Source organism: Chelonoidis abingdonii, chromosome 16 (assembly GCF_003597395.2).
Source record: "Chelonoidis abingdonii isolate Lonesome George chromosome 16, CheloAbing_2.0, whole genome shotgun sequence".
Lineage (NCBI taxonomy): Eukaryota > Metazoa > Chordata > Testudines > Testudinidae > Chelonoidis > Chelonoidis abingdonii.
Genome location: NC_133784.1, coordinates 17423508 through 17436414, shown reverse-complemented (window position 1 = coordinate 17436414; position 12907 = coordinate 17423508). Strand labels below are relative to the sequence as shown.

The window sequence follows — 12907 nt, the reverse complement described above, 5'->3', positions numbered from 1 at the left end:
TAGTCCACACAGAACCGGATCGACCCATCCCTTTTGGGGACCAGCAACACTGGTGAGGCCCAAGGGATGGAAGATGGCTGGATCACCCCCAAAGCCAGCATGTCCTTGACCTCTCTTTCCAGGTCCTGAGCAGTTTCCCCTGTAACTCGGAAAGGGGGGCATCTTATAGGAGGATGCGATCCGGTCTCCACCCGGTGAACAGTCAAATTAGTGCGTCGAAGCTGGTTGGAAAACAGCTGTCGGTACAGATGCAGCACCCCTTTGATCTCAGCATGCTGGGCCAGGGTTAGCTGATCAGAGAGGGGAATTGCTTCCAGGGGGGAACCAGCTGTTGTCCCAGGGAATAGACCTACTAAAGGGTCATCTCCCTGCTCCTCCCAATGTCCACACACGGCCAACACCACATTCTCCCTGTCATAATATGGCTTCATCATATTCTCATGGTACAGCTGGCGGTGGTGCGCCTGGTTCGACAGCTCCACCACATAGTTTACCTCATTTAGTTGCTTGACAACCTTGAAGGGCCCTTCCCAGGTGGCCTGGAGTTTGTTCTTTCTCAGGGGGATGAGAACCATCACCTGATCCCCAGTGGCGAGGGCATGGGCCCGCGCCGTGCGGTCATACCAGACCTTCTGCTTCCTCTGGGCTCGGTCCAGATTCTCCCTGGCCAGGCCCATGAGCTTGGCAAGTCTTTCCTGGAAGGTCAGGACATACTCCACCACTGACTCTCCATCAGGAGTGGCCTTCCCCTCTCATTCGTCTCTCATCAGGTCTAGGAGCCCCCTTACCCGCCTTCCATACAACAGTTCAAAAGGCGAAAAACCGGTAGATTCCTGGGGTCTTCCCTGTACGCGAACAGCAGGTGAGGTAAGTACTTGTCCCAATCCTCCGTGTGCTGGTTCATAAATGTTTTTAGCATCATCTTTAGCATCCCATTGAACCTTTCCACCAGCCTGTTGGACTGGGGGTGATGCACTGATGCCCAGTTGTGCAGGACCCCACATTTCTCCCACAAGCACTGGAGCAGGGCCGACATGAAAGTTGGACCTCTGGTCCGTTAAGACTTCCTTGGGGAACCCCACTTGGCTGAAAATGGTCAGCAGCGCATCTGCCACAGTGTCTGCTTTGATAGAGGACAAGGCCACCGCCTCGGGTAGCGGGTGGCAAAATCTACCACCACCAGAATGTATTTCTTCCCCGATCAGGTTGTCTTGCTGAGAGGTCCCACTATGTCCATGGCCACCTTCTGGAAAGGTTCTTCTATGATGAGTAAAGGCCTCAAAGCCGCTTTCCCTTTGTCCCAGGCCTTCCCCACCCTCTAGCGGGGTCACAGGATTGACAATACTGTCTGACATGGGTAAAGACCCCAGGCCAGTAAAAGTTCTGTAGCAGCCTCTGCCTCGTGCGCCGGATTCCCTGATGTCCTGCAAGAGGGATGTCATGGGCCAGGAACAGCAGTTTGTGGCGAAACTTCTGGGGAACCACCAGCTGCCTCCTGATCCCCCAGGCCTCTACTTCCCCTGGGGGAGCCCATTCTCAGTACAGGAACCCCTTCTCCCACAGGAACCTCTCCTTGCAACCTCTCCTCATGGTCTGTACTGCATTGAGGTCAGCCAGGTCCCTTGGCCTCCACAAGGAGGGATCTTTCTGCAACTTGGCCTGGAACTCGGCAGCTGGGGAAGGGATCAGGACCTGCTGGGGAAGGGATCAGGACCTGCTCTCTCTCGTCGGCTGGGTCAGGAGCCACAGCCCCCCTGAGCCTTGCCCTTGGGTGTTCCCTTCCCACCAGGGTAGAGTTTTGTGCCTCCGGGGTGACCTCCTTCCCAAGGTCAGGGCATAGTGCCCCTTGCCGGCTCTGGCTACGGGTCACGACTAAGGTGTTCTGGGGGTTGCTTGGCCAGATCTCTAGATCCGCCCCCATCAACACCTCAGTGGGCAAATGGTGGTGCACCCCCACCTCCTTGGGGCCCTGCTTGTCTCCCCATTTCAGATGCACCCTCACCACAGGCACCTTGAATGGGGTCCCACCCACCCTCATCAGGGTCAGGAAGGTGTTGGGCATCACCTGATCTGGGGCCACCACCTCGGGCCGGGCCAGTGTCACCTCAGCGCCCATGTCCCAGTATCCATAGACTTTCCTCCCATCCACGTCCAGGGGAACAAGGCACTCGCTTCACAGGGACAGCCCTGCGCCCACCCTGTAAACCGAGAACCCTGAGTCCGGGGCATCCAACCCCCCAGAGGAGCCGGGCCTGGGGACTTCCTCTCTCCTGAGCAGTTGATAAGTTGCCAGCCTCCCTTTCCTGGGAAGCCTGCCCCTCGTCCGGCTGGGCCTCTACCAAGTTAACCTGATGTGGGGTTGGTCTGCTCAGTCTATCCTTGAGCCTAGGGCACAGGGACCGTATGTGGCCCCTCTGGCCACAATGATAGCAGCTCATGTCCCGTTGGTCCCCTCGAATCGGTCTGTTGTCCCTGACGTTGGGCGTTCCCCTTGGGGCGGGGGTTCTCTCTATTCCCCCTTTGGGAGACGAGACTCTCTCTGCATTGCGGTGGGCCTGTTCCTTTGGGAGTCCTCCCTGACACCCCCCGACCGGCTTTTCACAAACTTATGGGCTAGCCGCCCTGCATGTCGCACGTTCTCTGGCTTTTGGTCCCTCAACCACAGCCTCAGGTCGGATGTGCACCGCTCATACAGTTGCTCCAATACCAGCAGTTTAACCAGGTCCCCCTTCGTCTGGGCCCCATCTGCCCACTTGCTGGCGTATCCCTCCGTGTGGACGGCTAGCTCCAGATATGAGACCTCAGGGGTTTTATATTGACTCTGGAACCTTTCTCGGTACATCTCAGGAGTCAGTCCAAACTCACGTAGTAGGGCCTGTTTGAATAGTTCGTAGTCCCCTTTCTCCATCCCTTCCAGTTGGCGGTACAATGCCACGGCTTTGGGGTCCAGTAAGGGGTGAGAACCCGGAGCCTGTCCACAGCATCAACCTGGTGCAGCTCGCAGGCCATCTCAAAGGCATCCAGGAAGTCATCCGTGTCCTCCCACTCCTTACGCTGGGCCAGGATGCACTTATCAAAGCTCTGTGCGGTCCTGGGCACCCCCTCACTCACTGCAGCCGGGGACCTGGTGCTCCTCAGCCTCGCCATTCCAGCTCATGATGACGCTATCTCTCTTTCTCTTCCTGGTCATGTTGCCTCTGTCTCTTTTTCTTCTCACAGTCATGTTCCCTCTGTTGTTCTTTACGTTCCCTCTGTCTCGCTTCATGTTCCCTCTGTCTCTCACGCTCCTCCAGCTCTCTCAGTTTTAGCTCTTTCTCCCATTCCACCCGCTTCCGCTCCACGGATGCCGAGCATCGCTGGGATGATCCCCTGCTGGTCGGTGAGCTTCGCCAGGAGGATCCCCTGCTGGCCAGGGTGTCACAGGTGCCCTCGGTATTCGCTGGGCTCCTCCCTGCCCTTCCCCTAGGCATAGGCAGAAGGTATCTTGGGAAGCCCTCAGCAGCTGGCTGACCACTCCCAGCTGGGACAGACACTGGTGCCTGCGCTCCATCTGCCAGGCTGCTTTCCTCAGAGACAGGGATCAGTTCATTCAAGCTATCTCCTTCCTCCAGCTGGGCAATCAGCTGGTCTCTGGTGAGCCTCCCAGTGCACAGCCCCCTCTGCTTGCACAGCTCCACCAGGTCGCACTTAAGCCGCTTGGCATACATCTTCCTGCTGGCCACTCACAGGCCTAGGTGCTCACCGCTCCCCACGGTTTCCAGGGAGACCTCTAGTGTGCCAGCCCTTCTTGAAGTCACCACCTCTCTGCTAGGGTCGAGCCACAGACTCCTCCGCCCCTGGGACCGCTTGCTGCAATTCCCCGGTGGACCTTGTTACTGCAAAAGTCCTTCTCACTGGTCACACACTCCCAGGAGTTAATCACCCCTGAAATCACCCCTTAGTTTTACTGCTCCCCAGTCACTTACTGCAGAAAGCGCCGTCCATGGGGTGCAGTAGATCTCACCGCTAACACCAGTTGTCACAGAGTATGGGGGAGTCAGGCCGTGCACCCCTCTTCCTGGGACTCACAGTGACTCTCAGCCAGCCAGTAAAACAGAAGGTTTATTGGACAACAGGAACGCAGTCTACAGCAGAGCTTGTAGGCACAACCAGGACCCCTCAATCTGGTCCTTCTTGGGATTCAGGGGGCTTAGATCCCAACTTGGGATTCCCTGAATTCCACCACCCAGCCCCAAAACTGAAACTGACTAACCCTCTCCAGCAGGCTCTCTTCCTTTGTCCAGCTTCCTGGGCAAAGGTGTTGACTCCCCCTCCTGCCTTGCCTGGCTCAGGTTACAGGCTCAGGTACGGTCCATCACCTAAAGTCACCCTCTGCTCTCCCATCCCACACAGACAGTTACTACTGCATCACACCCCCCATCCCCGGGTACTCCATCTACCCCCAGGCCTCTCCCAGAACACCCCACCTCCTCTCGCCAGGCCAGGGCTCCCTCCCCGCACCCCCATGGCTCTGGGGCTCCCCCTTCTCTACAGCCATCTGGGGAGAGCTGATCAGTGCCCATGGGGCTTCAGGCCCCCCGAGCCCACGAGCTCCCTCTCTGTCCTCGCCCATGGGCCTGCAACGCAGTGCCAGAGCTCAGCAGCACCGCCCCATGCAGCATGGCCCAGGTCAGGGTCCTGCCAGCCTCACCCAGCACCTGTGTCTCCAGGCATTCAGGCTGCAGATCCTGGTGACCGACAGGAGCGGGAGAAACTGCAGTGGGGCCGTGACAGTGAGGGTGCTGCCCGTCCACCACCCCCGCATCAACTTCACGTAAGGGCACAGGGTGTGGGGCATGGAAGTGTGGGTCACAGGGGTGCTGGAGGCAAGGGTGTGGGGTAATGTTCCCAAGGTGTAGGGGGCAGGGGGCAGAGTTGCAGGGTGTGGGGTGCAGGGTGATGTGTGCAGGGGTATGGGGTGCAGTATTTGGGGCACAAGGGGCAGAGTTGTGGGGCAGGCAGATTTGGGGCACGGGGGTGCTGGGGGGCAGCGGTATGGGGTGCAGGGGTGTGGGGCACAGGGTGATGTTTCCAGGATGTAGGGCACAGAGTTGTAGGATGTGGGGATTTGGGGTGCGGTGGTGTCATGGAGTCACCGAGGCGATACTCTGGAACTACTCCCTATGAAGCCAGTCAGGACTCTGGGGGAGCCTCCTCTCTCTGAGCATACTGTCTCCAGGGCAAGAAGCTTACACAGCTTTGACCTTCCTGGGTCTGACCTCGGACCATTCAGCGAGATCTTCCACACTGTGCACTTACCGCAGTGAGTCAGTGATTCACATAGGCTCATATACAAAACAACAAAAGAAAATCCCCACTATGTCACAGGCTGTGTGGATTACAGGGTGATGTGCACAGGTGATGCGTGCAGGTGTTATGCTTATAAGAAACAAACGGGATCTTTTTCAGGGGAAGAGGCAATACGCCACATTTCCTGAAGATACAACAATTAGCATATGCTTTCAATCACACACACACTCTGTCCCATCAGTCGATGTTATACTTATCAGTCCAGAGTCCGGATCAATCTAGTGGCCAGCTAGGTTGATCACGGGTAGGTAGGAGCTGGGTTCTGTTGGTTGCAACACGAAGCTCCGGGGAAGTCTTGGCAGGACAAACCCAAAGTTTCATGGCAAGGCACTCTGTTTTTATAGTATCAGAGGGGTAGCCGTGTTAGTCTGGATCTGTAAAAGCAGCAAAGAGTCCTGTGGCACCTTATAGACTAATTGACGTATTGGAGCATGAACTTTCATGGGTAAATACATGCATCTGATGAAGTGGGTATTCACCCACAAAAGCTCATGCTCCAATATGTCTGTTAGTCTATAAGGTGCCACATGACTCTTTTCTGTTTTTATAGTGATTTTCCTTCATTGGGACCAATAAGTTTTGCACGGTCATGCTGTATTCTATTGTTGTTTGATAAGTGCTTCTTTTCTTAAATTGTTTTTCTCATCCTTTATCTTATTCTTTCATGAAGTCTCTCAGGGAGTTATCCCATGGTGTTTTGGGTCACAGCTATTGTGTCGCCATTGATAGGTGCCTGTCTCATCTTTAGAGTCATCAATCTGCCCTTCTCTCACATTTCAATAGGGGCGTGTTGCAGCCTTCTGGCCCCCTTGTGTCTGTCTCCAGTGTTCCCTAGAACATCTGGTTTGGTGTTGGCCTTCACACTTCTCTCTTAACACACATATTCCTTATTCATACACAAAACAGAGTTGATTTACACAAAACATTTTGAACAGGAACATCAAATTGCAATGCAGAAGAAAAGCAATCATGGCTATACTATTATCTTATTATTCTTTATCCTTCATTCTAAATTATACAAAATACAAACAATAAATCCTACTATTACACTGAGAGTGGGGTGAGGGGCATGGAGTGCAGTTATTTGGGGCATGGGGGCAGGAGTTTGGGGTGGAGGGGTGTGGGGCACAGGGTGATGTTCCCAGAACTTAGGTTGCAGGTGGCAGATTTGTGGGGCACGGGGATTTGGAGTGCAGGGGGTGTGGGGTGCAAGCTGATGTGCTCAGGGGCAGAGGTGTGCGGCAAAGGTATTTGGGACACAGGGAACAGGGATGTGTGGCACAGGGGTGCCACAGGCACAGGGAGATGTTTCCAGGGCATAGGGCGCAGGGGGAAGATTTAGGGCACAAGGGTGCAGGGGGCAGGGGTGTGGGCTGCAAGAGAGTGGAGTGATGTTCCCAGGCATAGGGTGCAGGCTAGGCCTGGAGGGGCAGGCATCAGGGGGCCGTACGCAGGCAGCACAGTGCGGCTGGGCAGCAGACTCGTCAGCCATGCTGGCGGGGGGGGCTCTTAGAGAGCGTGTGGCAGCCCGCCAGTCCTGCTGGGGGCCATGAGGCGGGTGAGGGTGCCTGGGGCAGGTGTTGAGTGGGTGCCTGGTGGTGGCGAGGCCACTGACCTCTGCTGTGTGGTGGGCAGGATGGAGTGGCGCAGCGTGGCCGTGCTGGAGAAGAGAGGTGCCATGCAGCTTATCACGCAGGTCCAGGCCCAGGGGGACAATGTGCGCTATGAAATCATCGCCCCGGCCACTCACGGGCTCTACATCATCGATGCAGGTGAGGCCACGGTGCTGCCCCAAGTTGGGCATACGGCCCTGGGGCTCCCTCATAACATGGTGGGGCCATGGCACATCTCTGGGATCCCCCAATATTGTGGCGGGGCAATCGCCATTGCCATGTGTCTGCCCCCCCATACCCTGGCAGGGCCGTGGCCAAGGAAGCTGTCTCTGCACACTTCCATAACATGGCAAGGCCGTGGCTGGACGGCATCTCTGAGATCCCCCAATACCACTGTGGCAAGGCCATGGCCAGGGACATATCTCTGCCCCACCCCATAACATGCCACGACCATGGCCGCAGACATGTCTCTGCCTTCCCCATAACATGGCAGGGCTGTGAAGCTGGCAAGTTTCGCTGAGGGCAGCCCTTCCCATCAATCCCTGTCCCTGCCTTGGGGTACTGAGGGCTGCAGAGGCCCCGGCCTGGTGCTGAGCATATGGTGGCACCCTTCTGTCCTTGGCAGTGACTGGCGAGCTCCGCAACACCTACGAACTGGATCTGCAGCGCTCCCCAGAGGTGGCACACACCCAACTGCTGGTGCGGGCCTACAACATGCTGCACCCCAGTGACAGCGACACCATGGGTCTCAACATCACTGTGCTGTCCACCAACACACTGGCACCCCGCTGCTCCCCTGCCGTCTTCCTGTAAGGCTCCCTGCCCTCGCCCCCCATCATGGCTGGGAGCCAGATTCTGCCCTAGGTTCTGCCCCGGCTCTGGGAAGGCAGTGACGTCTAGTGGTTGTGGGAGGGGGCTGTGGAGCCAGGACTCCTGGGTTCTGCCCCAGCTCTAGGAGGGCAGTGAGGTCTAGTGGTTGGGGGAGGTGGAGCCAGGACTCCTGGATGCTATCCCCAGCTGTGACACACCCTACGTTCCAACTCTGGCCAGGTCCCTGTAGCTCTCCTTGCAGAAGGGGCTGCTGCCTGGGGTGCGATGAGATCCTAGTCACAGGTGGCCCTGGCTGACACATCATGCAGATGGGCCCTGAGTGCTGGCTGCAGTGTGGCAGGGCTGGCACTAGGGCAGGAGAGAGGCCCCTTCCCTTTGCCCATGTCCTGTTGGCCCTTCCCCTTCCCCACTGGTAAACCCAGTCCTCCTTCTGCCAGGGCTCAGGTATCTGAGGACACTCCCATTGGCTGGACTCTCGTGATCCTGACATGCGTGGACCCAGATGCCAGGAACAGCTCCCTGCGCTACCAGGTGGAGGGTGACCAGCACTCACGCTACAGCTTCCGCATGCAGGGCCCACAGCTGCAGGTGAGACCAGCGGGCAGGGCCAGGGCATGCCTGGCCAGGGCCAGTGCCTTCTGCAGCCAGCAGGGCACCATGGGGCACTGCTGGGGCCTGGTCTGTGGGATCCAGACTGCTCCACCTCACGACCTGCAGGGAGCCCAGCTGTGAACTGCCTGAGATCTATTCCCAGCTCTGGGAGGGGAATGGGAGCTAGTGGTTAGAACTGGGGGAGCAGTGCTGGGAGCCAGGCCTCCTTGGCTCTAGCTCTATCTCTTGGAGGGGGATGGGGGATGGGAGGGGCTTGGAGCCAGGACTTCTGGGTTCTATCCCCAGGACCCCAGCTCTGGAAGGGGAGTGGAGACTAGTGGTTAGAGTGGGGACAGAGTGGGGCCTGGGAGCCAGGACTCGAGGTTCTCTCCCCGTAGGGCCCATGTGGGGTTCAGGGGGAGGCATGGAGATGGCAGGGCCCAACGGGCAGCCCTGACTGTGGGAGTTTCAGTGTCCAGCCCCTGTACCTCTGAGCTGCCTGGGTTTGAATCCCACAGGTCAACAAGACCCTGGACTACGATTCAGCTGCCAGTGCCCACTTCCAGTACGTGGCCACCATCTTGGTGACAGACAGTGGGCAGCCCCCGCTGAGCAGTGAGTGTCCCCGCTCCGCTGATCCCCGGCCTGGCCCAGGCCCCTCCGTCCAGTTGCACAGGCAGGGTAGGGGCTGTGGGAGCTGGTCAGCGCCAACTGAGGGCAGCACGAATCCCAGCATAACCCTTAGCCAGAAGGTGCAGCCATAGGGGACACAACTTCCAGAATACAATGGGGTCACGAAGCCCCTCTTTACCACCCACGGAGCTGTCAGCAAGAAATAACCTTTCCAGTCCCCAAGAGCCTGGCCTGGGTGTGTGTGTGGAAGTTGTTACCCTCCATTCCCAGAAAGCCACTTTATTCCCCCGCCCCCGAACCCCAGACAGCTCAGCCTTGTGGGGCTGGTCCCCCCATCCCTAGACGGTCTGGCCACAGGGGCTGACCCCCCCCACATCCCCAGACAGCCCAGTCCCCAGGAGCTGATCTGCCCCCATCTCCAGACAGCTTGGCCCCTGGGGGCTGGTCCCCCCACATCCCCAGACAGCCCAGTCCCCCAATTCTGCCCCCATATCCAGACAGCCCAGCCCTGGGGGTCTGGTCTCCTTCATCCCCAGACAGCCCGGCCCTGGGAGGCTGGTCCCCCACATCCTAGACAGCCCGGATTCACTGGGCAATGGTCTGGAACTACTCCCTATGAAATGAGTCAGGACTCTGGGGGAGCCTCCTCTCTGAGCATACTGTTTTCAGGGCAAGAGCTTACACAGCTTCCACCTTCCTGGATCTGACCTCAGAGCATTCAGCATCCCCTTCCACACCATGTGCTTCCTGCAGCGAATCTCCTGGGGAAGCCAGAGGGCCCTGCACCCCAACTCTGCAGTCAGACGTGACTCTCAGCCAGCATGTAGAACAGAAGGTTTTTTAGTCGATAGGAACACAGCATAGAACAGAACTTGTTAACATAGAAATCAGTGACTTTCAGCCAAGTCCATTTTGGGGAGTACTGGGTCTCCTCCTCCCCTTTGTCCTGCTTCCCGGGCAAAAGGTGTCACCTGGTGGCACCCGCTCCTGGGTCTCAAGTTATGTCATAACATATGTGCAGGTAGTTGGAGCAGCTTCATCTGCCCCACAGGTCTCACCCAAAGTCACACACCCCTATTCCCACCACCAAGGTATTGGTGCAGCACACAGGGAAACTGAGGCACACACAGTATTCATGCAAAACAGTAAAACTCACATACACTCAACAGTAAGACTCACAACATAACAAGGGAAAATCCCTACTTCGTCACACCCTCCATCCCCAGACAACCTGGCCCCACGTAGTTGACCCCCTCCCCCCGGCCTCTGTGATGCAGCCCGTGTGCCCGTGCTGGTGACGGTGACTCCGAAGAACGAGCATTCACCTGCGTGCCCAGCCAGCACCATGTTCAGCGTGCCAGAGGATGCAGCCTTCGGTGACACAGTGGGCCGGGTGAATGGCACAGACCTAGACTACCCCTTCAACAACATTGAGTACAGCATTGCTGGGGGTGCCGGCGCCAGCCCGCCTGCCTTCTACATCGGCCCACGCACTGGTAAGCTGCCATGTGTCACAGAGTCCTCAGGCGATGCTCTGGAACTGCTCCCTACAAAGCCAGTCAGGACTCTGGTGAAGTCTCCTCTCTGTGAGCAGACTGTCTTCAGGGCAAGAAGCTTACATGGCTTTCACCTTCCTGGATCTGATCTTTCGAGCATTCAGCATCCTCTGCCCCTCCCTGTGCTTCCCACAGCAAGTCCGCCCAGGTGGGGTCCTGGGGAAGCCAGAGGGTCCTGCACCCCAACTTCACAGTCAGACATGACTTTTAGCCAGCCAGTAAAACAGAGGTTTATTAGATGACAGGAAAATGGTCTAAAACAGAGCTTGTAGGTACAGAGAACAGGACCCCTCAGCCGGGTCCATTTTGGGGGGCAGTGAGCCAGACAACCAAGTCTTCCCCTCACTCCACGTCCCCGGCCAGCGCCAAACTGACTCACCCTCCAGCCTCTCCTCCTCTGGGCTTTGTCCCTTTCCCGGTCCAGGAGGTCACCTGATTCCTTTGTTCTCCAACACCTTTAGTTATCACCTTGCAGGGGGGAAGGGCCCAGGCCATTAGTTGCCGGGATACAAAGTGTCGGCCATTTATGCACACTGGCCCTTTGCAACAATCACACCCCCTTATCCCACCACGTATAGACTTAAGAAAAGTATGGGGGAAACTGAGGCACCCCTACAGTATTCAGAGGAAACATTAAGGACAGTCCCACTTTGTCACACCATGCCAGTCTGCGTGGGCCTGTGCTAGCCTCTCCACCTGTCCCTGAGCCTGTTCCCCTGCTCCCGCCTCATTACCCCTGCACCCGCCCTTGTTACTTCATCTGTCCTGACCCCATTATCTCCACCCTGCTCTGTGCCATTACTCCTCCCCCACGCTGCCCCTTACCCCTCCCACCCTTCATTATTCCATCTCCATCCTGACCCCATTACCCACCCCCATCCTGCCCTGCCGCCGTTACCCCTCCACCCACCCCATTACTCCATCCCTTTCCTGACCCCATTATCCTCCCTCATCCTGCCCTGCCCGTTACCCCTTCCCCACCCTGTCCTGCCTCCATTACCCCATCCCCACCCTGACCCCATTATCCCCCTCAACTTGCCCTGCCCCTGTTATCCATCCACCCACCCTCGTTACTCCAGCCCCGCCCTGACTCCATTATCCCACCCTGCTCTGCCCCCTTTACCCCTCCCCCACCCTGCCCCTTTACCCCCTCACCATCCCCATTACTCCATCCCCTCCCTGACCCCATTACCCCACATCCACTCTTATCCCTCCAATCTTCCCCCACCCTGCCCTCCAGGCAGCCCCCTCCTCACCTGACCCTAGCCTTGACCCTGAGTCCCTCTCTTGAGGAGCCCAGGCTGTGGGGGTCTCCCCAGAATGTTTCTGCATGGCTGCTCCTGTGTCATGCAGGTGAAATTCACGTGCTCGGGCCCCTGGACTATGAGAGCAAGCAGGTCTATATCCTGACCGTGCAGCTGCGGGATGTGGCCAATGATGCGGACCCACGGCACCAGCGCAGTGTGCTGTGTGACATCACAATCCAAGTGCAGGTAATGCTCCGCTGTGCGCCTCCTGGCTGGACTCAGGGCCAGGCCCACAACTCATGTGTGCCAGGGGACTGGTTAAGGTTACTCAGGCCACCTTAACTTTGGCGTTCCCTAATTCTGGAGCGCTTGGCTCTGCCAACTCAGCGTGTCCTTGGCCCGGCGGTTCGGTCTGTGCCGTTCCAAAGGTTGCACAGGAGAAAACAGATCAAATCCTATGAAGGTATCTGCTAGGAGCCTTGGATGCTTGGGTTCAGCCCCTGGCCACAGGAGGGCAGTGTGCTCTTTATTAGCACAGGGGTCCTTTGCCTTTCCACAGTGCTCAGGCATGGAGTGGGAGTGGCTCAGCGGAAGCCTCCCCAGTTATCTTTCGAATCAGCCCGCTCTTCCCATGAGCCATGACAGCAACCAGGCACCTAGAGCCCTGGTGTCCCCAGCCAACCCTGCCAAAGGCCCAGCTGGGAGCCCTGTGCCAGCCTGTGCCCGGCGCACAGGGGGTCTCCCGGACTCGCCTGCCTCCTCAAGTGGAGGGATGAGGTTCTGCCACGTGGCTGAGGTGGGAACTCTGGTGGGTGGAGGGTCCAGAACAGGCTGCCTCAGGTTCCCTCGAGGTGGTGATGAGGCTGCAGGAGGCTGTGCTGGTGCTGTGCAGGGACGGGCTCTTCATGGCCTCGGGACCCAGCCCACCTAGTGAACTGGCAGCCAGCACCCCAACTGTGACCAGAGACAGAGAGCAGCATGGAGTCCCTCTGCCCCCTGCGGTGGGCTTGAGAGAAGCTGGGGGGAGGAGGGGAAACGAACAGCCCATGGGCATGGCCAGGGGTGGCTCCAGGCCCCAGCATGCCAA

At 57.8% G+C, this 12907-nt stretch overlaps 1 protein-coding gene and 1 long non-coding RNA gene across 2 annotated transcripts in view; one reads left to right on the top strand and one right to left on the bottom strand.

Moving 5' to 3' along the window:
• LOC142047841 (uncharacterized) overlaps positions 1 to 12907 on the bottom strand; it is a 319231-nt gene that overhangs the window by 144055 nt on the left and 162269 nt on the right. The window lies entirely within an intron of this gene.
• Positions 1 to 12907, top strand: part of CDHR4 (cadherin related family member 4) — a 30966-nt gene that overhangs the window by 9485 nt on the left and 8574 nt on the right. The window contains exons 7-13 of the mRNA XM_075072960.1: positions 4710 to 4813; positions 6985 to 7121; positions 7588 to 7771; positions 8231 to 8381; positions 8903 to 8999; positions 10295 to 10513; positions 11927 to 12066. Of these exons, the coding sequence (XP_074929061.1) occupies positions 4710 to 4813; positions 6985 to 7121; positions 7588 to 7771; positions 8231 to 8381; positions 8903 to 8999; positions 10295 to 10513; positions 11927 to 12066 (1032 nt within the window). The remainder of the gene's footprint in view (positions 1 to 4709; positions 4814 to 6984; positions 7122 to 7587; positions 7772 to 8230; positions 8382 to 8902; positions 9000 to 10294; positions 10514 to 11926; positions 12067 to 12907) is intronic.